The sequence below is a fragment of the Equus quagga genome, chromosome 17 (assembly GCF_021613505.1).
Source record: "Equus quagga isolate Etosha38 chromosome 17, UCLA_HA_Equagga_1.0, whole genome shotgun sequence".
NCBI lineage: Eukaryota > Metazoa > Chordata > Mammalia > Perissodactyla > Equidae > Equus > Equus quagga.
The window spans coordinates 39,642,459-39,667,190 of NC_060283.1; the positions used below are offsets into that span (position 1 = coordinate 39,642,459).

General features: G+C 58.7%; 2 protein-coding genes across 3 annotated transcripts; both read right to left on the minus strand.

Annotated features, from left to right (window-relative positions):
• Window positions 1-1,830: 1,830 nt before the first annotated feature.
• CHRND (cholinergic receptor nicotinic delta subunit) lies at window positions 1,831-10,229 on the minus strand. Of its 2 annotated transcripts, XR_006885833.1 has the most exons (13): window positions 10,131-10,229; window positions 9,696-9,841; window positions 9,216-9,260; window positions 8,592-8,701; window positions 8,283-8,438; window positions 7,988-8,097; window positions 6,981-7,181; window positions 5,681-5,792; window positions 5,478-5,592; window positions 4,485-4,689; window positions 4,279-4,397; window positions 2,556-3,489; window positions 1,831-2,036 (listed from the first exon to the last, which is right to left on the minus strand). XR_006885833.1 is itself a non-coding variant. In XM_046644285.1 (12 exons), the coding sequence occupies exons 1-12, from the start codon at window positions 10,180-10,182 to the stop codon at window positions 3,307-3,309; spliced, it is 1,554 nt and encodes a 517-aa protein (XP_046500241.1). In that variant the 5' UTR covers window positions 10,183-10,229; the 3' UTR covers window positions 1,831-3,306. The 2 variants fall into 2 exon arrangements, 1 of the variants encoding a protein (XP_046500241.1); XM_046644285.1 differs by having other exon boundaries at window positions 1,831-3,489.
• Window positions 10,230-10,766: 537 nt separating this feature from the next.
• Window positions 10,767-15,868, minus strand: PRSS56 (serine protease 56). Its single transcript, XM_046644981.1, has 13 exons — window positions 15,648-15,868; window positions 14,902-15,012; window positions 14,474-14,530; window positions 14,169-14,358; window positions 13,711-13,810; window positions 13,464-13,623; window positions 13,100-13,242; window positions 12,716-12,878; window positions 12,365-12,541; window positions 12,114-12,278; window positions 11,972-12,034; window positions 11,498-11,604; window positions 10,767-11,169 (listed from the first exon to the last, which is right to left on the minus strand). Exons 1-13 carry the CDS (start codon window positions 15,748-15,750, stop codon window positions 10,882-10,884), a joined length of 1,827 nt encoding a protein of 608 aa, XP_046500937.1. The 5' UTR covers window positions 15,751-15,868; the 3' UTR covers window positions 10,767-10,881.
• Window positions 15,869-24,732: the final 8,864 nt, after the last annotated feature.

Consider the following 24,732-nt stretch of genomic DNA (forward strand, 5'->3'; position numbering starts at 1 on the left):
CCCTGTGCACAGCCGGGCAGAACCCTGCCTGGTCTTTTGCTCCGTCCTCTCCCCTTCCGGCGCTGTATCAGACAATGCTCTGCTGCTATTCAAAGGGTTTTCATGGCCAGTTTTTTCAGAAGTGCGTGGCCATGTCCTTATTCCTAGTCTGTCTTAGTCTGGAAGCTCCGCTGAAACCTGTCCACCATGGGTGACCCTGCCGGTGTTTGAGATACCCGTGGCAGAGCTTTAAGCATCACAGCAACATGCAGCCACCGCAGTGTGACAAGTGACAGATGGGTGGTGTGGTTTCCTGACCAGCAAACAAACTTTGGTCCTGGCAGTGAAGGCACTGAATCTTACCCACTAGACCACCAGTGCTGGCTCCCTTGCAGACAGGGGAGGCCACGTGATATTATCTTGACCAATGGGATATTTGCAGAAGTTGGCTGAGGGGCTTCAGGGAAAAGCTTTTGCTTCCTGATAAAAGGGGTTGGAAATGGCTGGCCCCTTGACTGCCTTGAACATAGATATGATGTATGGAGCTGTAGTAGTCAGCTTGCAACTTGGGGCAACAAGCATGAGAACAAAGCCAACAGGCCAAGGAGGTAGGGCTGGGCAGAGGACACAGAGCCTGGGTCCCTAATAGCTTTGTGGGACAGCTGAGCCAATGAGGGAACCCACCTCACCATTCTTATGTGAGGAAGAGGAAATCTTATTTGTTTAAACCAGAGTTCTAGGTTATCCGCTCCTTGCAGCCGAGGGTGTTCCTAACGGATTAATTGTCCTTTGAAAGAGGGTGGGTAGCCCGGCTGGCCTGGGGGCAGTGTGTAGGGACACCCTTTCACTTCACAGGATGCTGGTCCCTGGGGGTGTGGCTTCCTTAGGAGGGAAGGAGATAGAGTCCCAAGTCATCCAGAGAGTGGACCGTCCTGACAGCACCCTGGGGCTGGAGTGCTGTGGTGGGTGCTGTGTGACCCTGGGCATGTGCACAAGAGGCACCCTTGGTCGGGTGCGGCATTTTGGGGTTGTCTTCTCTGGAAGGTTCACACCACCTGAGCACCGCCTGACTCAACTGAGGCTTTGCCTGGACGTGGGCTTATAAGACCCGCTGCCAACAGCGCCATCGTGTGGCAGAGAGAAGCAATGCCAGTGGCCGAGGGATCTGATTGAGGCCCTCTCTGTGCGTGAGAGGGACTCTCCTGGAGTTAACGGATGATTCCAGGGAAGGCCTGGACTTCCTGCTCATCTGATGGATGTAAGTCCAAGCTAGTTTTCCTGTTGAGAGAGAAAAAATTAAAGATTTGTACCTTGAATTTGTGGACGGTTCATATGGAAGGCAGAAGTAACTAGGGTCACTTTTGGTTTTAAATGATTTGTCTTTTCCCTCTGTTCTACTGAAAGACTAAAAATCTCACCTTCTATATACCTGAGCCCATGAGGCCACCGATTCCTTCTGAGGGAAATGGGTTGAGCTGTGAAGACCTTAAGTCTGTCTGTACCTCGGTAGGTGAATAATCGGGTCCTCTGCACCTGCTCTAGTCCTCTCTGTCATCAGGTGTGGATGCAGGAGACCCCGGTGAGGGCCCCACGGGCCATCCTCTGTGACTCAGGCCCACAAATGAGGAGTGAGTTAAACAACCACCCCTTAAATTTGCAGGACACACGTAAGCACCCTTACACCTACTAACAGATTTGATTTTCACAACACCCCATGAGCGAGATTTATTTTAAACACATTTTGCTGATGAGAAAACTGAAGTTATGAGATGAGGAGAGGCTCACCAAAGGTCACACTGCAAGTGTAAGAAACTACCCCAAAACTTTGTCTCTTGAAACAGCAAACATTTATTATCTCACACAATTTCTGAGCGCCAGGAACCCAGGAGCAGCGTAGCTGGGCAGTTCTGGCTCAGGGACTCTCATGGGGCCGTGATCTCATCTGAAGGCTCTGCTGGGGCTGGCGGATTCACTTCCAAGTTCACTCCCATGGCTGCCGGCAGGAGGCCTCTGTTCCTTGCCCTGGGGGCTCTCTGTGGGGCTGCTCATCATGCCAGCTGGCTTCCCCAAAGGGAGAGATCCAATTGAGAGTGACAATGAGGGAGCGAGAGCAAGAGAGGGAGAGGTTGCCGTGCAATGTCTTTTATAACCTAATCTCAGAAGTGACATACCATCACTTCCGCCTCATTCTGTCAGTCACACAGACCAATCCTGGCACAGTGTGGGAGGGCACCACACAAGGATGTGAATACCAGGAGTTGGGGATCACTGGGGCCATCCTGGAGGTGGGCTACCACACAGAACCTCATCTCCCAGCTCCGGCAGCCTCAGCCTCAGGCCCTTGGGATAGGATTGGTGGGGGCTCCCTTTGGGGCAGAGTTGCCAGATTTAGTAAATAAAAATGCAAGATGCCCAGTGAAATTTGAATTTCAGATGAACAATGAATAACCTTTTAGTCTAAGTATGTCCCAGATCTTGCCTGGCAGCCCTGCTTTGGGGAAGAGGGATACGTGCCCAAGAGGGGACACTCCTGGGGGGAGGACTGAGTTCTGGGGATCTAGGGTGGCGCATGTTACCTGAGGTTGATGGGCTGACCTCTGGTCTCTGGATGCTTCCACCCTGGTCCTCAGCTTCCTGGAGGGACCCAGACAGAGCAGCCAACGCAGAAAGGGCTGGGCAAGGCCATTCTGCTACCCCAGTGCTCCCACCTCTGCCAAAATCCTCCTTCCCTAAGGGGCCTGGAGAGGGAGGTGCCCCCAACCTCGGCTCTAGGTGGGGCCTCAGAAGCCCGAGGCTGAGGGGCTGGCCAGAGAAGGGTGGCTGGAGGAGCCGGGAAGTGAAGGCACAGGATGCCACCCGCTCTACCCTGACCTGGGCGAGGGGGAGGCAAGAAGAGGCCTCTGTCTTTCTGACCCCTCACAGAGGGCTCCCAAAAGGCAGGCCTGAGTGGCATCCTCCCTGGCCCCTGAGTCACCCCCTGACTCCCCCCAAATTGTCCTGCCTCACCCCACAGCCGATGTCCACTCTCCGACCTCTCTGGGGGCTCCTGTCTCTATTTGCAAAGGAACTGCTGTGAGGACTGCGGCCTCTCCCTCCCTCCCTTGGTCTCAGGAAAGCCTGGCTCATCTCCGCTGCAGCCTTGTAGGACCAACAGGCTCAAGTCTCAGGGCCAGGAGTTGGCCTCCCCAGGGAGCCTCTCCTCTCTTAGGCCTCTCCTCTCTGAGACATCCCTGTCCACACAACTCCCCCACAGCCCACAGGCCCATCCCTTTCAGCCCAAGGGCCCCTCTCAAAGCTGCCCTGGGAGCTGGGCCAGGTGGGCCCAGTCTAGATGAAGCGCTTGTCCTGTTCCTGGTAGGAGAAGGGGTCCCCAGGGAAAGGCTGGGGTGGAGGCTGGTTGTAGGCGCCCTGCAGGAAGATCCAGGCTGTGCCCACCACCATGATGGGCGTCACCACGAACAGGCAGAGTCGGTCCATGGTGCGGGCCACGCGGTTCCAGCTATCCTTCTCCTGGGGGTGGAGGGCAGAGACAGTGGGGTGAGGAGGGCCCTCAAACTGCAGACCCACCCCCAAGCCGGGGCCAGTGACAGAGGCACAGCCTCGTGTATCCATGGGGGCCTCCTCGGGCTTGCAGCCGATGGACATGCTGGCGTGTCCCCAGCGCAGGTCCAGAGCCCAAGCCCCCTCCAGCCACAGGCAGAGCTCGTCGTTCTGTCTGTCCTGGAGAGCAAGAACAGAGCCACAGCCTCCCGCCCCACTCCTGCAGGGCTCCGGGGGCTGGAGTGGAGTGGGCGCCAGGAGTCTCTGCCCCGGGGCTGAGGAAGGCTGAGCGGCCCCCAACCTCCCCTTCACCCCTCCTGGCCGCTGGGCTTGGCTGCTACCCCTCCGTGAACTGGAAAAAGGCACCCCTTTCTCAAGAGAGAATTTTAAAAAGTTGTATAATATTGAAGAACCACATAGGGCTGCCTTTTAAATGTCTGGCTGGGTCCAAATAATGTTCAGAGTTAAGCAGGGACAGAAAGTTATTGGCAGCTGGGAGGAAGAAGGGACCCTAAAGGATGCCCAGAGTGTGGCTTTGACAGGGCAGAGCTGTGAGCCTGTGTGCCTGGCCCAGTGTCCTGCTGTGGGGTTCTAGGCAGGAGCTGGTGCTCCCTGGGGGGCCTGAAATCTGCACCCACTATGAACTCCCTCATCCAAGTTGGTATGTGTCTCTGAGGGTAACTGTGCCCCTTAAGATAGGATACACTTGATCAGTGTACTACTTGAACACCTATACATGGCAATTCTGTCGATACTCACCTCATTGTAATTGTTCTGGTCCCTCATGTGGTTGACAATGAAGTTGGCCCCATCCACAGCTGGCTTCAGCTCACTGAAGAGCTCCTGCTGGGCCTGCTCAGAGCCTGCTGGGGGCCGGCCTGTGGACACCAAGCCAGAGGTGGGCATGAGGCCTGCCCCCTGCACCTCCCATGGATGGGCCAAGCCCCAGGCCACCAGGGACCCACGTGCGGTGGTGAGGCGCCGGGCCAGCCCATGCCGCTCTGACTGCTTCTCGAACATGAGGTCACTTCGGGACTTGAGTGAGAAGTACTCCTCAGCCTTGGAGATGTAGCCCAGGGAGCTGCTCCTCCGGACCAAGGCCCCTGGACTGGGCCCGTCCTCCGCCGGGTGGGACATGTGCAGGAGCTCAGGTAGGGTCTCCAGGAAGAGCTGCAGCAGCTCAGGGGGACACAGGAAGGCCATTTACAAACCTTCACACATCCAAACATCTGTGACTCCACCCCTGGCTGCCGCAAAATGCTCCCCAGTCTGACCCTGTCATTATCCCCCGATCCCCTACTGATGGACACTTAGATTGCTTCCAACTCTCCCTATTACTCACAGCACAGAGCAGAACTCATTTCTTGAAAATGAATTATATATAAAAAACAAAAAAGTGAGAAAAATGTCCCAAATGCTGAGCTCTCTTTTTAAAATGCTTAAAACCCACAAAAGTTGTTAAACCACCCTCAGCTGTCCCAGAACGGCCAGGTGGCCCTGCAGTGGCCGAGAAGCAAGGACAGCCCCGTCCTGGGTCCCCTGGCCCCACAGTCCTCACCTTTTTAATTGAGGTATAACAAACAGGAGTATGAGCAAATCTTCAGCATATAGCTAGGTGAAGTTTTACAGAAGTGTTCAACCGTGTAAACACCTTCCAGATAAGTTATCGAACATCATCCCCAAAGGGTTCCCTCACACCTCCCCTACATCAATTCTACCCTCACCCAGAGGCAACCACCTTCCTGACTTCTAGCACTAAAGGTCCATTTTGAACGTCGTAGAAAGAAAATCGCCAGTCTGTGCTCTTCTGGGTCTGGCTTCTTTCTGTAACATTACACCTGGGGGAGCCGTCCACGTGGGCGTGTGGAGCAGGGGTACTTATACGCACACCCCTGTGCGAGTTCACCGCAGAGGGATGTGGGGACAGTTTCCAGCCTTTGGCTGCCGAGAGCCCTCACCTTCTTGACCCCGTCTGACAGCACGTGGGTGCTGGGTGTGCGGAAGTGGATGTTGAGCACGATGACACACATCACCACCGCCATGGTCACCAGCACCATGCCAAAGAGCAGGAACCTGTGGGCACATGCTCAGCCTGGAGCCCCGGGGCGGGGCGGGGAGGGGCTGGGCGAGACGGGGCGTGGCATGGCAGGGTGTCACTCACTTGCCGATGAGGGGGATGGCCATGGATGTGGCCGGCAGCCTCTTGGAGATGAGCAGCAGGAAGACGGACTGAGCCAGGAGCACTGAGATGGCCATTGATGTCTTCTCGCCACCTGGGGGAGCCCGGACTTAGCTGCGACCTCTGGGCCCGGGCCCAGAGCATCCCACTGTGGCCCCTGCACCACTGTCCACAGTGCCATAGTGCCCTGATTAACATCATGGGCTATGGAGTCAGAGGGCCTGGGTTCAAATCCTGGCTCTGCTACTTACTAGCTTGGCTCGGTGACCTTGGGTAAGTAGCCTAACCTCTCTGTGCCTCAGTTCTCTCAACTGTTAAATGTTGCCAGGATGAAGTGAAAGAGTCTGGCTTAAACCTCATGGCTCGCCTGGCCCTGGGTATGAGCTCAGGGAACACCAGCTGTTGTCAGTTAGCCCATCCCCTGCCACTCAGCCCTCCTGAATCACAGCTCTGCACAGGAAGCTCCCAGGATGCCAGCAGGACAACGCTCCTTCTCTCAGCCCTTCACTCGGAGACTCCAGCCCAGCCACCGCCCTGCTCTTTCCACCTGAGCTCCTGAGCTCGCTGTGCAGAGGCCGCTGGGTCACGGGTCCACCGCCCCACCCCACGCCCTTGCTCCATCTGCAGTGTGCCTCCCACCCCATCTCCAGATCAAGCACCGCCTCCTCCAGGAAACCTTCCCCCACCCCACCACCCCCAGGCCACACTCCTGGTCTGCCAGGGGCTGCGTCGCTTTGTCCCTGGGATGTGCTATGCCCGGCTCGTGGTAAATCTTCTGCAGCCACGGGAGCAGAGATGACATGTGTCCTTCCAGAACTAGGTGAGTGTTGACTGCGTGCCCCCAGGCCCTGGCTTCCTAGAGACCCTGTCATCTGCCCATCGCCTCAACAGCTGATGGCCTCCTGTGTGCCAGACCCACGGTCACACAGTGGTGACCATGACAGATCCCCTCTCTGCTCTGACAGAGGAACAGTCTAGTGGTTCTCCCTAGGGTCCTTGGGAAGCCCATCATGAGAGGCAGAAGTAAGGTCCCCGAGGGATGGAACCCCCAGGGGCCCTTCCAATTGGGGGATGTCGGACAGGGTCACAGAGCCCTCCCCTTGGCTGGCCACATGCTCATCATGCCTGGACCCTGAGCAAGGAGACTCAGGAGTGGTGACTCCCATTGGTTCCCGGGAGGAGGTAAGGGGCAGGGCTGGGGTGGCCAAGGCTCGGGTGCCCGTGGGGAGGAGGTGAGGCTGCCCCAGGTTGCCGGGGAGCTGGGGCGGATGCTGAGGCTCACAGTCAGCCGGCAGGTAGAAGACCAGGTTGATCATGAAGGAGATGAGCACGCAGGGCACCAGGATGTTGATGACATAGAAGAGGGGCTTGCGGCGGATGATGAGGTAGAAGGTGACGTCCTGGCGGTGGGGACTGTCCAGCGGGGCACTGGTGTCCACGTTGATCCTGGCCGGCCGGTGCACGATCTCCCACTCCCCATTCTCTGGGGGCAGCACATGGATGCCTTGGGGTCAGGCCAGGCAAGGGGGCCAAGGGGGCCCCGGGGTGGGCGAGGGCTGGGTAGATGAGCTGGACTGCAGGAGCAGCCAGGCCTGCCTGCAGGGCCCTAAGGAAGGTGCAGAGGAGGGCTCAGGGTCTGTCTGTGGGTGTCTTTCCCTGGGGGCTGGGACAGAAGTTTTGATCTGCAAGCGGGAAATTTTCCTCTGAGACTGATTTTTTTTTTCTCCTTGGAAAACACAGAAGCGGAGGCCACATAAGGTTCAAATAAGGAGTCTTGGGGATGACAAGGCAGGGAGATAAGCCCCTTCCCAAACATCATGCAGCAGCCTGGGGACCAGTGGGATGTGGGTGTTCTCTGATGGGCAGGAGGAGCAGGGGGGGCCCATAAAAGATGTGAGCCTGGTCACAGACAGGGGATGGGGGCTCTCTGGGGTTAGAAAGACCAGTCGCCCCCCTAATCTGTGGGCTACATCCATCCCCAGGGACCCTTCTGGCCTGGGCAGGGGAGGAAGTGGGGCACTGGCGCCTGTCTGTGCCTTTGGCATACAATCCCCCAAGTTGGGTTTCTTTTCCTTTTGACACACTGGCTTTGTGTTGGTGAGAGCATGTGTGTGCGTTTGTGGGTTGGTGTGTGTCGGCCCGTCTGTGTCAGTCTGCACATCTCTGTCCCTGTGTGTCTGTGTCCCAGGTGTGTGTACGCACATGTGCCTCTCTGGGGGGTGTCGACGTGACTCTCCATGGGTGAGTGTCTGAGGGGCCTGCCCGCCCACCCACCGCTGCTCCCAGCACCTGTGAAGCCCTCGGGGTCGATGATGATCCACTCCACGGGGTAGGAGCGGCCCTCTTCCTCTTCCTGCTTCAGGCTCAGGGTGATCTCCTTGGCCGTGTACTTGAGTGAACTGGGGAGGGCAGTGGGCAGAGGGTGGGGGAGAAGCTAGTACGGGGGGTCACTGGGGGAGGGGCCGTACTGAGGGAAGGGGCCTCTAATCAGGAAAGAGCAGGGGCCTCTGCCTGAGGGTGCGTCATTCTCCTCCCCCAGGCCCTGGTGCCCTGGGATGACAGGTGACCAGAGAAGTGACTGCACCTGAACTTGAGGGAGCAGTTCTGCCAGTCGAAGGGGAAATAGGTGACAGAGATGGGGCAAGAGGAGCGGAAGATGGCGGGCGGCAGCCAGTACACGTAGCCAGAGGGGTAGATGAGCACGTTGCAGGAGTAGGAAATCTGGAAGGAGCCATCATTGCTGGGGGACGGAGACAAGAGCCACAGTGAGGGCCGGGGGAGGCAGTGGGGGGGGGGGGGCATCAGAAACTTGGGGCTGGAAGGGGCGGCTCAAGATGGTTAAGGAAGGCGGGTGGAGTGATGGAGGGGAGGCCAGGGAGGGCTGCGGCTCAACTTGTTCTCCAGCACGATCTCTGGGAGCCACAGCATGTCAGGGGGCAGGCGCAGGATGCTGACATTCCCAAATTCTTCGGTATCCCACTGCAGTCGGCTATCTGTCCAGCCCTGGAAGCCCGAAAAGAATGTCAGCAGTGGGTTCTGCTGTTGTCCAGGCTCCCCCACTCCCCTCGCCCACTTCCCTGGGGGAAGACTACACAGGGTCTGAGAGCTGTGACAAAAGAGTTTGGGGCAGGTGGGTACAGAGTGGTGACTCTAGTCTGTCATGTACAGCTGTGTATGATGTGCACTGCACAACTAAGGGAGCACTATTTCCATAGTGGATGGAGAAAATTTATATCTGTATTATGAACTTCTAATAGGTAGCAGAGAATGTCTTCTAATAAAACCAGGATATTGTGATAATTTTCCCATAGATGAAGAATCCTAATCTACCGGAAGGCCCTATCTAGGTGGTGGGAAGGGCAGCTGTGCCTGGGGTTTCTCCGTAGGGAGGAGCCAGCCCCTCCTGGAGGACAGTGTCTGAGGCAGGCTGGGGATCCCCAAGCAGAAGTGAGCACAGGGGAGCCTGGGCCCTGCATCCTATCCCCCACCCCCGCTCTGAGTAGGGTGTTCTTCTTACGTGCTCTATCCACACGTTAGTGGTGAGGGTCTCCTCGACTTCCTTCTGTAATCACACAGGAGGACTGTCCCCCAGGGTCCGCATCATCCCCATGCTCCCTCCCCACCCCTGCACACATTCACCGATGCCTCCTTCCGGCCGCCACCCAGGGGAAACCATGGCAGGCAGTGGCCCAACCAGACTCTTGCCCCAAGCACTCCCCGTCAGGAGAGGGCACACGGCCTCTGAAGCGTGTCATGGGTGTGACATGGGGGGCACCCCAGAGCTGAAGTTGGAGGGGAAGGGTGTCAGCCGGAGGCCTGTGGGCAGCACGGGTCATCGGGAGCAGCCAGGGCCTGTTTCCTGGGGAGGGGAGCTGCCATGGGCCTGGCGGGGGCCTCAAGCTTCCTCCATGACCATCCTGGTCTGGGAGACAGCCAGGCCTCCGGGAAGCTGTCCCTGCCTTCCTGTCCCCCGCCCAGCCACAAAGGGGCCCCTCACCAGGGAGATGAGGTTGGAGAGAGTGAGGGCCAGCGAGACCTCCACGCCCCGCTCTTTGGGCGCCACGGGCCGCAGCTCCTTGTTGTAACCCTTCTCCTCAAACAGGTGCCGGATCAGCCGCTCTTCCTCGTTCAGGCCCCAGCTGCCTGGGGTGGGGGGGACAGGGACGGGGCACTGGGCGGGGGCCCAGGAAGGAAGCTGGCCTGCGGTCCTGCTGGGCCATGGAGCTGGGCTGAGCAGGGGGAGTCCCACCACTCCCCAGCAGTGGGGTCCTGGTGGCCGGACCCTCCAGGGAGAAATGGCAGAGCGGGAGTGGGGAGTTGGGCCTCTTGCTGGAGGAAGCACCCTGTGGGAGGGGGCAGGATGGGACCATGCAGTGGGGGACCCAGGTGGGCATCCTGAGGGACCCTCGGGGCGGGTGATGCCCACTCTTACCACACACGACCAGGGTGGCCAGCAGCCCCAGTGTTACCACAGGCCCCTCCATCCTGTCCCTATGGCTGGCTCTGGTGTCTGCGCCTTCTGTCCCCAGGGCTGGGGAATGTGGGTGGGTGGCAGGAGGGGACAGGTGCAGGGGAGGAGGGCAAGGGAAGAGGCAGCCGGAAACGCAATCTGACACCTCTAGACTCTGTGGCAGGGTAGAGAACCAGGGCGGGCAATGAGGGCGTGGGGACAGGGACTGGCCAGCCGGGCAGGAGCCCAAGGACATGAGGCAAAGATCCCAGGCTGGTACTTACCGCAGCTAACGCTGGGGGCTGAATGGAAACACCGGACATGGGGGGACAGAGCTGGTCAGCCATGGATGGGGAGTGGGGACAGGCAGTCAGCTGCTGCCACTTCTTGGGAAGCAGTCATGTATGCTGAGATGGGGGGCTTAGCAGCTCCTCTCTAGGGTCTTTGTGACACTGCTTCTGGAGGCTAGGCCCTGCCTGGGCAGCCCCTCTCCAGAGATCTAATGCCCACCCACCCAGTTCCCATCCCAAGAAAGAGCCAGAATTGTCTCCTTGGGTCATAAATAATGTTTATTAGAGCAGCTGTGATTTTCTGATGGCAAATCTGGGAAGACACATGGGGCCTGGGACTCCTGCCCCACCCTCACCCACCAGCTAACGATGGCTGTGACAGTTTGTCATCGTACTCTCTGAACCCCTCCCAGCCCCTAGGAGCAGTAAGTCCTGACCAGGGCTCACGGCCTGGCTGGGGGAACCCGAGGGCTGAGTGGGTGGTGGCCAGTCCTCCCCAGCCCCCGCTCCTGCCTCGCACCTATCTGGGGTCCCTCGGGCTCTGCCTTCTCCAGGGCGGCCAAGCGGAAGGCCTGCAGGGCCTGCACCAGCAACCGGGGAAGACTGCGAGCCAGCGTGGCCTGCTCCAGGCCCACCAGGCCCCCAAAGACCACGTGCCGGCCCCCCAAGCCTGCCCGAACCCAGGCTCGGAAGAGCCCAGTCAGCGTCTTGGAGCCCAGATCTGCCAGGACCTGCGAGGGAGGAGAGAGCTCAGGAGCCCACAACTACTCTCTAGGTCCCTCTCCTCCTGGTCCCAGAAACTCCCATCCAGACCCACCCCCCTCTTTTACACCCCTTCACAACCCCACACACTTCCTGCTCACTGACACCCTCCACAAGGCCCTTCACTCCCCTCTTCCCCCCTCCCCAGCACCCCAGCTCACGCACAGCTGCCCTCCCTACCCCCTTCCCCTTGGACAACCCCCCCCCCCCCCCCCCCCCCCCCCCCCCATCCCGCCCTGCTGGTCAGGTCAGCTTTCTGAGGCCACCGTGAAGGAGGCTGGGAAGCCGGGGACCTGCCTCATGGAAGTCCATGGCCAGGTGCTCTGGGGGGACCTGCAGGATCCAGGCATGGGTGCCCTGGAGGGTGGCCAGCTTCTGCCGAAGTGGCTCCAGCCCGGGGCAGCCTGCAGGAAGAGGGGCCCCGGGAATGAGCGAGAACTGACACCAGCATGGAGCTGGCGGTGGGGCTCCCACCATTACCTCAGGACCGCCTCCCAGGAGGCGGACTTCTCAGGCTGCTGATGCGGGCGCAGGCTCAGAGAGGTTAAGCGATAACACCAGCCCAGCATCTCTGTTGATACTGATGAGGGCCCAAAGCCATAAGTCCCCCCAAGAGTCCTCAGCCCTACTGCGGTGGAGGGGGAGAGCGGGTCTGCCCCATGCCCCACGGGGTAACCGCTTCGCAGTGCAGACCCAGGGGACAATTCCTTCCCCGCCGCGGCCGGCCCTTGGCCCACACCCCTGCCTATGGCCGGCAGGGGGCGTCATTACCGTTCGCTTCCCCGCGCTGCTCCGGCCTCCGCTTCGGGAACCGCGCGCCCGCAGCCCGCGATCCTGGGGAGACGCAGGGTTAGGGAAACGCCTCGGCCGTGCAAGGGTGGGGCCGGGGCTGGACTGCGAGGGCGCGGGGTACCTGGGTGCAGCCGCTGCTCGCGGACGGGGTGCCTGGCAGACTCCCGGAGCGACGGAGCCGGGCGAGCCAGGGCCGCGGCCAGGCGCCGCATCCCCGGGCGCGGGCCGAGCAGCTCCTGGGCGCCCCGCAGCAGCTCGAGCAGGGTGTGGGCCAGCGAGCGCAGCTCTGCGGGCGGGACAAGGGTCCGAGCGGCGGTCAGACGTGGGCCAGGGTCCCTACCTCCCTGGCCCAGCCCTGGGAACGGGACTGACCGCATCTCCGCCTGCGCTGCAGGCACTGCTGGTGCGCCAGGCGCGCACAGGCGCCGGGCGGTCCGGGGCACAAGTGGGCGTAGAAGGCGCAGGGCGTGGCAGCGGCTGCCAGCGGCTCCTCGGGTGGGTCCCAGGCGAGAAGCTCCCTGCAGCTGGGCTCGCGGCTGGAGGGGGCCGCTGAGGGGGGCAGCAGAGGCCAGCTCAGCCCCCGCTTTGGGCCCCTCATCCCTTCGCTGGAGCGAGACAGGCTTTCCCGACGCAGAAGGGGCTGGGGCGGGCGAGGTGGAAAGGGGCACGTCTCAGGGCTGTTAGGGGGACACTCCGGGCGGGGGAATAGGAACAGGCGCTCACCGCTCATCTGCTCCTGAAGCCAGTCCTTGAACACGGCCACACGGGTGTAGACGCCGGGCTTCCCTGGCTCCCCGCATCCGTCCCCCCAGGAGGTGACTCCATACAGGACCTCCCTGGGGCGGGGGCCAGTCTCAGAACAGGTCAGGGGGCCTCCAGAGTCACCCTGCGGGGACCCGAGCCAAGAAAGAGGGCACTGCGTTGACCCGCCCCCATCATATGCCAGCAGCTCTGAGCTCTACCAGAGTTAGTTTTGTACCCATTTTAGCGATGAGGACACAGAAGCTCAAAGAAGTTGAGTGACAGTCTGACTGTAGAAGGAAAGGAGGCTGTCCCTCCCCTGGGGAGCAGCCCATCCATCGACCTTCGATCAATTGGGGCTCATACCTGGCACGAGTCGATGCCTCCGGCCAGGTAGCCCGCACACAGCATGCTGCTGGGGCGCAGCCCCGGCCCCAGGGCCCTTCTGCAGGTGTCGGCGCTGAGCAGGGGCACGCGGGCCTCCCTCACCGCCTCAGCCTCAGGCCCGTCTACAGGGAAACGACGGAGGGAGCTCAGGCCTGCCGGGCAGGGGCCCCCACTTGGCGAGGTCCCCCTCTCACTCTATTCCTGGATTTCTCCCCCTTTGCAAGATGGAGCAGCACTTAGCGAAGACAGCTGGGCCTAGGTCAGATTCCTGACACTCCGCCCTTCCCAAACTCCATCACCCCAGCACGCGTGCGGCCCACTCAGACCCGGCCCGGCCCGGTACCTTCGAAGAGGGCCCCCCAGCCCGCGATAGCGCAGGCAGTGCCGGTAGGGGGCTCCCGGGGCCTCTGGGGCAGGCACACCGGGCGCGCCGCCCCTGCCCGGCTCACCGGGGTCCACAGCTGCACAAGGGCCAGGTCGTTGTGGAAGGTCCGCGGGTCAAACTGGGGAGGGGGCAGTGGCGCAGGGTCAACGGGGTGTGGCGTGGGATGCTCTTCCTAGCTCTGAGGGCCTGGGGACTGCCCTCTCACCTTGGGGTGGGGCAAGATGCGGTTCACGGGGACCTCCTCCGCTTGCTCACCCCGGGAACCCTCGGCCAGTGTCACCGTCCACAAAAGCTCGTTCGGGGCGCTGCGGGACGAATGGCTAGTGATACGCAGGACAAGGATGCGGCGAGGTCCCCCGGCGATCCCGCCCTCCGCCCACGGGCATCACCCAGCGAGCCCGCCGCCGGAGTGTTTCTCGGCCTGGGGGCAGGGAGCGCGGGCCGGGGAGAAGCGGCGGCCCGAATGCGCACGGCCAGGCACCCCCCAAGATCCGCGCGGTGGCTCGGCCGCGTGGGTGCCCTCAGGCGGCGAGCTGGGGAGGGGGCCGCCGCCAGGGGGCAGCAAAGACCGGCCCTCGCGCGAATCGCCGGCCCGACGACCCCGGAAGAGTTGGATCCTGCGTTGGGGACCCGGGCTGGGCAGGGGCCTGGGGCCGGACGTACCCCGCGAAGCAGTGCGCCGCCGTGAGCACCCAGGACGCCGCCACCAGGACGCCGCCGCACAGAGGCTGCCCGCCGAGTAGCAGCCTCACCAGCCAGGGCCAGGCCCCGGGCGGCGCCGCGCTGCCCCCCACAATGCGGCCGTGGGCCCGCGTCACGTTGACAGTACCCGGGGGCCTCTCGCCACACGGCCCTGGAAAGGCGGAAGCGGCGTCACGAGGGACAAGTCCTGGCCGTCCCCACCATCGAGGCTTCTCCAGGGTCCACCCTGCTCTCAGCCCTGCCCCCTGGGGCCTATCCAGCCTCACCTGGCTCAGGTGGATCCTGGAGGAGGGGGCCTTGAGGCCTGGGGCGCCCAGGTCCTGCTGAGAAACAGACCTTTGAGCCTCGCTGCCACCCTCCCACCCTTCCTCCACCCCAGGCTGGGCCTGAGCTCTCTCTCTGCCCTGAGGCTCCCCTTCTGTTCCCTCTCCCCCTAGCAGCCACACGCCGCTCACTGTTCACCAAGGGAGCCCAGACTGTTCCTGCCCTCCGCCTTTGCACATGCTGTGCCCCAAGCCTGGCATGCCCTTTCCACTTAGAGAGACCTTCATAAGCATAGTTTTGGTTGCAGCACCACCCAGTTTCTGTCCCCAAGAGGGAGTCAAGTCTGAAGGGAGGGGATGGGGTGCACGGGAGACCCCGCCAAGGGTGGTCAGTGCAAGCTCACCAGGGCATGGGGCGGTGGTGTTGCCACATCCCCGGCACTCGTGCAGTCTGTGCTGGAGCTCCATCGCCACTCGATTTACAGCCCACAGGGCGCTCCTCTGGGCGGCCTGCAACACTTTTGTCCCCTGGGCTGACAGAGCTGCTGGGATATGGGGCACAAGTCCTGAGTGGCTGGGGAGGAGCCTCAGGTTCATCCTTCTTGCCCCAGCCCCAAGCCCTGCCTTGGAAGACCCACAGGGAAAGACTGGGCTCCAGGCGCACTGGGGCGGAATGGGGAGGAGGGACAGCCCCAGGGTCCAGCACTCAGAGCAGGCGGTCCAGATTTTCAGCCCAAGATATCTCCGTTATTCAACTGAGCTGGGCTGGAATCTTTGGAAAGGACCTTTCCTTAAAAACTTTGAAGGAAAAACAGCACCCCAAAGGTACGGACATCACAGAACTCAGGCTTATTGACACAAAATAATTGTGGTCGAGTTGCCCACCTTTGGGCCTGGATAGCCAAGGGGATGCTGCCCTGGGCCCCTTCCTCCCCGCTAAACGCGAACCTTCCCGAAAGCACATCCTTTAGCAGTGCTTGCTGGCTACCATTCCCTTCCACCTTCGTCCTCCCCCTTCCTCTCCCACCTGGGTCTCAGCTCCTGGCCCCTTCTCCCGGCAGGGTGGGCAGAAGGGGCCAAGGGTCCTTGGGAGGTGGGTGGCCAGCTCATGTTCCCCTGCCCACTTCCGCTATGCTCCTCCCCCCTCGGCCGCTCCCTCAGACCAGCCTGGGCTCACCTTGCAGGGTGCTGGGGGGCAGGCGCATGTACAGTGGGTGCCCGTGGGCCGACCGTGGGTCTGAGAGGGGCAGCAGCAGCAGCAGCAGCACAGCCAGCAGCATGGCGACCAGGAGCCGGGCAAGCGACCCTGTCCTTGGTGTCCACCTTCCGGGGGCTTATCCTTCGGTGCCTGCCTCACGCTGCCCTTCTGCCCCTGGGCACTGAACTCTTGGCCCCCAAATCATCTGAGTCTATGCTCTTCCATCAAAATTACCCGCTTCCCTTGGTCAGTCCCTCACCTGGCCCTTAACTCCCGGGAGCCCACAAGAGAATGGGGCTTGGGGGGCTATATAGAGGACAGACAGGGAGGGATACACAGGAGGTGGGGGGCCAGCGTTGGGGGAGGGAACAGGGTAGTGGGCTTGACCCTCACCTTTGAAGTCTCATCATCCCAGCTCTGAGGCCCCCCTGGCTGTCAAAGGAGCCCTTGTTTCTGCGGCTCCATCAAACGGGCCTGGACAGGCCAGAAGAGCTGACGGTTGGGCTGGGGGCCAGGCAGAGGGGGCCTGGTGAGCAGGGGCTGGCCCTGTCTCCAGGGCTCGGATGAGGGGACGGGATTCCCATCTGCCTCTATTCCCTGAGGAGTTTACAGCTATGCTGGGAGCAGACACTCCCAGAGAGGGGGGGCAGGGGGTGTCTGAGGGTCCCCTGCAGCCCCACCCCCCCGAGGAGGTGCCCGAGCTCCCAGCCTCTCTGCCCCTAATTGCTTGGCAGCGTCCCTCCCCAATGTGGCCATTTCTAAAGATGATCAAAGAGTCCTAATTAGCGCAGTAATTGCCGCACTGGGGGTAGTGGGTGGGAAGAGACAGAGGCAGGCGGATGCCGGAGTGGCCCTGAGAGGAAGGCAGGAGATGAAAGGCCCCACCAGTGGCCCAGTTCGGGGAGGACAGGCCCCAGCAGCTTCTGATGCTCTCCCAGACCCCCTGCCCCTGTGCAGAGCCCGCTCGGCCCGTCCAGCATTGTTCTCAGTTGCTATGACTCTGATCTGGCAGGAGGGAGTCTTCTGGAGTCTCACGGGAAGAGCCACAAATAAGCTGCTCTCCTGGGGCCGAGTTCCCACTTGAGCCAGAGAGGAGGTGGCCCTTCTGCCCAGCACAATGTCCTGGGGCCAAAAAAAATCCTGACACCCCAATTCACGCTGGTGATCCAGGGCGGTTTTGGCAGGCCTGGTCCTTTTCTAGAGCAGATTCTGTCATGACGTCTCCTCGGTAACATGTTGTCCTTTCTACTCCAGCCGTTGCTCCTTCTGCCCAGGTGAATGAGCCTCTAATGGGAACCTGTGTCCTTTATAAGACAGAGCCCCAGGCCTGCAGAGAGCCTTGAGCTGGTGGTCCCAGGGGGCTGATGGGTGAAACGAGGAGAGGACGCGGCCAAATTCAGCAGCTTCTCCAGCCTCTTTCTTCCATGCCACTGAGCAGCAGAGAATGCCCACAACCTTTTTCCTCCCTGAAACTCTTCCCCCTTGATCGCTGTGATGCCCGTCATTTGGGCTCTCTCCCATCTCTCTTGGCACTGACCACAAAGAGGTTCCAACCCACTGGGACTCTGTTGGAGTACGCCGCCCACCCAGGGGTGTGCTGGAGTCAGCTCCTCCTGGCTCCTGAGAGCCAATTATTGGCATCTCTTCCCAAGTCTGCATTCGGTGACATCACATTGGTAGCTTGAAATCAGCCAGGGTGAGAGTATTTACACCATGGAAATCAGCAAATGCTATGAATCAGAGCTCTTTCCCCCTGGAGAGCCACTTGTTCAACATTTACCAACACACCACCGTATGCACCCACCTTCCCCTCCGCAGGCACCACCACACTTCATAGAGATCATACCTCTGATTCAGGAATGCCATGAAAACACTTTGAGTATGGATTATCCTAAGTGAATATCATGAAGTTGGAAATTACTTCTTTTCATCAGCACATCTATCCATCGAAATAGGGTGAATATTTAGATAGAGTAACTTTTTATCCATGATCTCCAAATTCTTGGCAGAGTGGGCGTTAGCTCCACGCAGACTGTGTTTGAAGCATAAACAGAGGTTTGAGAAAGTGTCCAAAGGAAAATTATCTGTGGTTTCAAGAGAGAGCCACCGAGGTAAGGTAAAAGCACAGAAGGTGAGTGGAGAGGCTGACAGCTTCGACCTATCTTTCGAGCTTCTGCCCAGAGGTTCTTGCATCCAGGTTGAAAGGATTAAGGCCTGGAGCAAACCCCCCAGCCCAAGCCCCCTGTGGACACTTCCCCTGGGCAAGGGGTGCACTTCCTGCCCATTCAGCAACAAAGTCCCTCAGTGCTTGGATCCTGCCAAAGTGAGGTGGCCCAGGCCAGAGCACAGACAAAGCCTTCCTACCCCGCCTTCCTGCCTCCCTTCTGCCTCCACTGGTCTTCCAGGCGGGGGGCAGGAGGAGAAGACAGACCAGGAGCTACTGGTCTATTTACTGTCTCTTGCGCGGCAACTTCCCTCAGGGGAGACACCTGGCCACTGCCAAAGAAAAATCAGGGGCCTCGCAGCACAGATTGCAATTCCACTCAAACCCCAGCTCACCCTTCTCTGCCTCTACTTGCTGTGCGCAGAGCTGGGTCGCCAGCCCTCTCCCCTCTTCCGTATATACCCCACCCCCAAATCCGGGTTAATTTCATCCACTTACACAGGTCCCCTCTTGAGAACCATGTCTAAATGCACATTTCATGAAATCGTTGGGTTTATTATCGGTGGTTGGTGCGCTTGCTCCTGGTCTGCCTCTCCTGCCAGCATGTGATGGAGAGGCCTTCTGGCCACTGTCCCCGCAGTGCCTTTCATTCTCTGTTACACTGTGGGTGCCCTTGTATTTTCTTCAGAGCTATCGTTTCCCTGTTGCAGTCTGTCCAGTGGGGTTCCAGCCTGTTACAAGGGGCTCGGCCTCACATGGTCTCCTTGACTGGACAGTTCCCCCCAGACCTGCTTGCCTGTTGCAGATCTCACTGCTGGACCCCTGTCAGAAACCACACCCTCCCCACTGCCCCTCCCCCAAATGGACAGGTCGGAGGAGGGGGAGGATGGGGGAGGAGGGGAAGACCTGGGCTGGGTGGGGGGTGGGGGGTGGCACAGTGTTGGTGGAAAGAGCATCTGCCCTCACTTCTCCAGCTAAGCTGGAAGGAAGCGGGGTGGTCCCAGGAATTCCTCGCTGGCAAGAGGGAGAGGGTGGCATTTCAGTGCCTAGATGGAGTCAACTTAGCCAGAGGACTCGCTGAGCAGCTGAGACTCCCAAAGTGACAGTGTGATGAGGCTGCAGAGTGTGATGAGGCTGCAGAGTGGGAAGAGGCTGATATCCCCACCCTGAGGTTCTTGGTCCCTAAGAATTTACAGATGCACATGGGCCCGCAGGCCTGAGAGTTGGTCCTGAGTGTGGATGAGACTGGTGGCTTCAGGCTTTCGGGGACCCCTGCAGTGTGGGGGGCAGAGTGCATTGTGGTGCGCGGCTACCAGCTGTGCGTGGCTGCAATATACCTGTCTGGCAGGCAGGGCTGGCTCTGTGATTTGCAGGGGTCCCGGGGCAAAATGAAAACGCAGGGCCCTTTGTTCAACAATTATCAAGAGTTTTAAGGCTGCGGCAGCAGACTTTGAAACCAAGGGTGAGGCCTTGCTGAGCACGGGTCCCTGTACCCAGGGGAGCCACCCCAAGGGAACCTCCTGTGAGCGGGCACGTTGGTTCTGCTCTGTTGATAGACAAGGAGCTGGAGCAGCATTAGGGCTGCGGCTGTGGTCCTGGGCCTCCCTGGTCCAGGCAAAGCAGGAGCAGGTGCCCCTTTCTCTCTCCTTACCCCAACACTGAAGGACGGGGGAGGAAAAGAGACCCCCCCACACCCTCCCACCCCCTCTGGAGCTTCTGAAGCTTGCCCTGAGCTCAAGGCAGCGAGAAGAGCTTTGCATTAAGTGAGAAACTGGAGTTTCAATGGATGATGCCCAGAAGAAGATTCTTACCTGGCAGGTGGAGAATGCTCAGAATCTGGCCGGATGTTGGGAAGGGAGCTGCTCCTTCCAGTGGAAAGGGGCCTCCACCTGGCACAGTCGAGGGCAGTGCCTGGAAACATGAAATCGTTTCAAGTCTCTGTCCCGATGAGTTGAGATTCCCCAATAAGCTGGTTATTAGAGCCACTTGCAGTTGAGAGCTTGTCCTTTGTTGTCTGTCTGCTGCAGGGGAGTGAGGGTTTCCGTCTTGTCCCTGTGGTGTCCCCAGCACCTAGAACAGAGCTTAACACACTCGTATCTGCTACACAAATGAAGAAACGAGTGATCAGTAGTGGCCTCTCTTCCTGCTCCAGGCCTGAATTCCCTGCCTCCTGGCACATCAACCTGAATCTGTTCAAAGCGGTCCTGGGGTCTCCCCGGCCCCTGTCGGCAGCCTCTCCAGGTTGGGGGGAGGGCCTGGTCTGCCACCCCTTCCCCCCTATGCTCACATCCAGTCTGTCCAGTCCTGTTCCCCTCCCCTGCAGTTTGGGTCAGGGGAGAGAAGTGACATTTTCCGGGGGCCCATAGGAACCAGCACTTCACGTGTTTGTCTCCACACTCAGGGAAGAAATGAAGCCCAGGGCGGTCACCCGGCCAGTGGGCCGAAGAGCTGGGCTCTCCCCTTCTTTTGCTGTCCCATGGTCTTTCCTCTCTAGCTCCCCATTTATTCTGGGGGGAGGGGCAGGATGACGGTCCAGGGTGTAGGAGAGATGCAGAACTTTTGGTAACATCTGGGGCCCCCGGTTTCTCTGCCCCCCTCCCCTCAGCCCAGGCTCCTGGCTGGGAGAGGAGCTGGCCTTGTCTGCCATTTGCAGACCCCCCACCCCCACCCTGTCCCAGCCCTCTGAGGCCACAGCTGCCCCACTTCCCACTTCAAGAAGCCGAAGGAAAGAACTTTGGACATTCTGTTCCTATCTCTGGAAAACCCCAGCAGGCTCGTGTCAGGAGGCCCCTGTGGGCTCTGGTGCCCTGAACCAGCCCTGCAGCCTCCCCACTGGCCCAGAACCTCCCCTGAACACAGAGGAGGGTGGTGGGGGGACCCTGGGCCTCTGGAATTGGGGAAGGGGAACCTGGGCACTTGCTGCCCTGGGGAAGAAGCTGCCTCCCCATGTCTCTACACTTGTCCTGTCTAGGAGGACCTTTTTCTTCCTCTCCCCTGGGGACCCTCCATGTCATGGGTGTGCTCGCCCCTCCCTCCACCCCAGACTAGCCTGAGCCCCCAGCCCCTTCACGGGAGTGGGCAAAAGGGAAGTGAGAGGGAGACTCACCCAAGAGCTGACCAGGCCGCCTTTGGGGGCAGTGTCCCTGGACACGATAGTGGGGGCCCATAGCTATGCCAGCCCTGCTGACCCAAAGGGGCCAGCTGGGCACAAAAGTGACCACATGCTGGTCTCTGACTCATTGAAGTGTGAGGGGAGGTTGAAGTCAGGGTCCCCTTGGGATAAGAGGCTGCTCAGGCCATGATTCAGAGCTCGGAACTGGGGTTCTGATTGTACCTCCAGGTGACCTGGGGTGAGTCACTTCCTGTTATGGGCTGAACCGTGTCCCCTAAAAGCTAAGTTGGTGTCCTAACCCCACATACCTCAGAATGTGACCTTACTGGAAACAGGGCTGTTGCAGACGTAATTAGTTAAGTTGAGGTCATACTGGAATAGAGTGGGCCCTCGTCCAATATGACTGGTGTCCTTGCAAAGAAGGAGAAGGGACACTCAGGGAGAAGGCCACGTGACAATGGAGGCAGAGAGTTAAGAGATGCAACTCAAGAAATGCCAAGGATTGCGGGTAACACCAGAAGCTAAGGGAAAGCCATGGAACAAATCCTCGAACACAGCCTTCGAGGGAGCACGGCCCTGCTGACACCTTGATCTTGGACTTCTGGCCTCCAGAACTGGGAGAGGATGAATTTCTGTTGTTTTCAGCCACCCAGTTTGTGGCAATTTGTGATGGCAGCCTGAGGAACCAATACCCTCCCCTTGTCTTACCCTCAGGTTCTCAGTCTGGGGAAAGGGCTAATGAAGCCCATCTTGCTGGGAGGATTAAAGGCCACCGTTGAGCTTTCTAAAAAAAGGGCTGGGGGGGACGATCACCATTGCTCTGGATCAGCACTTTGTAAATGTATCGGAATCGACAGGATGCTGTTTCCCTGTGTAAACACGCTGAAGGCAGCAAGGGCCTGGTCCTAGGAGGCAGCAGGGGCCTGTGGGAGCCCAGAGAACAAGAGAGAATGGGACACGGGGCAGTGTCTGGGTGTGTGGGGCCCGACGTGCATCAGGTGTCTGAGTAGGGGCTCCCCTGGCCTTGTGGGGCCTTCTTGGGGGATTGCCTGTCTCCTTCAGCTTGCCAGCCTTGCTCGCTGCTCTGACCTTTCCGCTTCCTTTGGGCTGAACTTGACTTGAAGAGGGCTCTGGAGAGGCAGGAGTGCTGCTTTGGGGTGGGCGCTGCTAAAGCTGAGGCTGCCCCCTGCAGGCTCCATGGGTCTCTGAGAGTGGGGTGGTCTTAGGACATGCATGCACGGCTCTCGGTGGTTGGCAAGACCCCTGGCCTCTCCCCTCACTTCTCATCCAGTATTCTGGGCAGGGACCACACAGCATGTGGCCACACAGCCACCCGCCGCTCATCCCCTTTCAGAACCCAATCTTTGGTGTACATCCCACAATCTTTTCAGTCTCCATCTTCTCCCATCAGCCCCGTCTGAAGTGCTAGAGAGGAGAAGGGGGTCATGCCCAAGACCCTGCCCTCTGCCAGGCTCAATCCAGCCTTCTCCCGTGGGGCCAGCCCCCTGCCTTGGCCACTGGGATCCTGCGAGGGGCTCTGCTTTTCCATTTTAATCAGAGACTTCAACTTCTTTTTCTCTTTATTTAGTGAGAAAAGTTGGAGAGTCCAAAGAAGTTTTGCTAAAAATACCAGGAAAACAGAAACAAAGAAAATACAAAAGCACAAGTCCAGATGAGTTTATGGAGCATGAAATCTCATTCGACTCAGAACAGGTGCCCGCATGGGCACCACGGTGGGCCGGCTCCCGGCTGGGTGTTTTAATCTGAGGTCGAACCAGATGAAATTGCCATTCTTTCCATCAAACTGGTCAGATACGGTCAAAAGAGTGTTGTGACAGCTTTATTTAAAAATGTCAATATTTACAAGTTGCCAGAAATTATATCTTTCTTACCATCTTTAAACACGATGGAAACTTTTACATAAGGAGGACACGTCTAGGCAAAATTCTTTTAAGTTGAATATGTGCGAAATTTTGAATACCGCTGCTCGACCTTGTGATTAAAAGAACGCAAACCCATTTCACCATTCTGTGTCCTCTCCTTTTTTCTGTCTTTTGTCATTCTTTCTTGTCATCTTTCTCCATAAGTTTTCTTTCCTTTTTCTCAATCTTGCTGTCAGCTGTGTTTCTTTGAAACTTGCTAATTTAATGCCTTCGATTTCTACTCCATGATAGATTCACTCTAATCTATATTTTTTATTTTTATTGCTTTCAAATGTTTGTTAATATGAGATGATCTTCTTCGAAAACAGTCTCTCTCAGATAAAGAGACACCTAGTTTCCTTCAGCGTTACTTTCATTTATTTTCGTTTTGTTAAACTAAAATGAGATTTAATAAATTATATTTAAAATATTCAATCAGATCCCTTCTTACAGCACTATCAGTTTATCTCTCTGAACTTTTATCTGCATCAATGCCAAAAGAGATTTCTGGAAATGGTGGTTATTCATTAATTACGGCTATTCTGATAGGGAGATTTATTTTTATTTAGTTTTGCTTTTTGCTTTCTTCTCTGTGCTTTCCTGAGTTGCTTGAATTCTTTAAAACCAGCAGGTAGCACTTATACAAATGCAAAATATGAAGAGATAAAAGGAAAGTTCCAGTAGAAACCTTATCAACAATTCAGTTTGTTAATGCGGTATTTCACCCAATAATTATGGGCAATTTCATGTGGTTCAATGTATTACAATGTATCAAACCTTTATAATAACTGTTAGAGGCAGGTGTTATCAGACCCATTTTACAGATAAAGCCAATGAGGCTCAGAGAAGTTGAGTGACGCGGCCAATCACTGGAAACTGGAGGAGCCGACATTAGAAACAACTCAGGCTGCTGGTGAAGGCCACTCCCTTGACCACCACCCAGCCCTGCTTCCTGAGTCCACAGGTGCCTCCTGATGGGGTTGCAGAGGGCTCAACACAAAGACTGAAGATTCTTCTTGAAAGGGCCAAGGGTTTGCCTTCCCTTGGGGGAGACTGGGCTGTGCCAAGGCAGGAGGGGGCAGGGTGGAGCAGCTGTGACGGTACCTTGGGGTGGGGATGGGGGTCTGCAAATGGCAGATAAAGTAGGGGGCAGGAGACCAGCAGCCTGGAGGGGTTGGAGCAAGGCAGAAGAGGAGAAAGAAACCAGGGCTACAGATGCCACGAAAGTCCTTCCAGCATCCATCACGCACCCCCAGGTCGGCTCTGCACCCCAGGATCCCTTAAGTCTGGGAGGCCGATGCGGGCTCCTCAGCCACTCTCTCTGAGTCCAGCTGCTATGCATGGAGTAGAAAGGAGAGCACACATACACCAGGGCCCCTCTGCAAGGCCTCACCACCCTCCAGCTGGGCATGTCCTGCCCCCCTTCCCACAACTCCAGGCCCCATCACCCGGGGGCCAGCAGAGGCTGGCAGGCAGAGCAGGGGACGAGAGTAGGGGGCCGCGGAGGGTGAAGCCAGTAAATCCCCCAAGGCAATTATGGCCGTGAGTGAGGCATAAATGAGAGGCTTTGCCTGCTGCGGCCACCCCCTCCCGTGCTTGTGCACACACACACACACACACACACTGAAGTGCGGTCCATTTACAGGGTAATGGCTTTGCGACAAGCAGGAATTATCTGCAGCATTAGAGGCAGCCAGGCCTGGTGGGGCAGGCTGGGGGCAGGGGCTGTAGGCTGGGCCTGGGGGATACAAGGGAAGAAGCAGGTGTCCACGGGCTGGGTCCGGGGCCCCTGGGGGTGATGCAGGGGTGGGAGACACAGGTGGGGACAGCAAAGGGCTTGGAGAGGGCCGGGGCTGGGTAGATGAC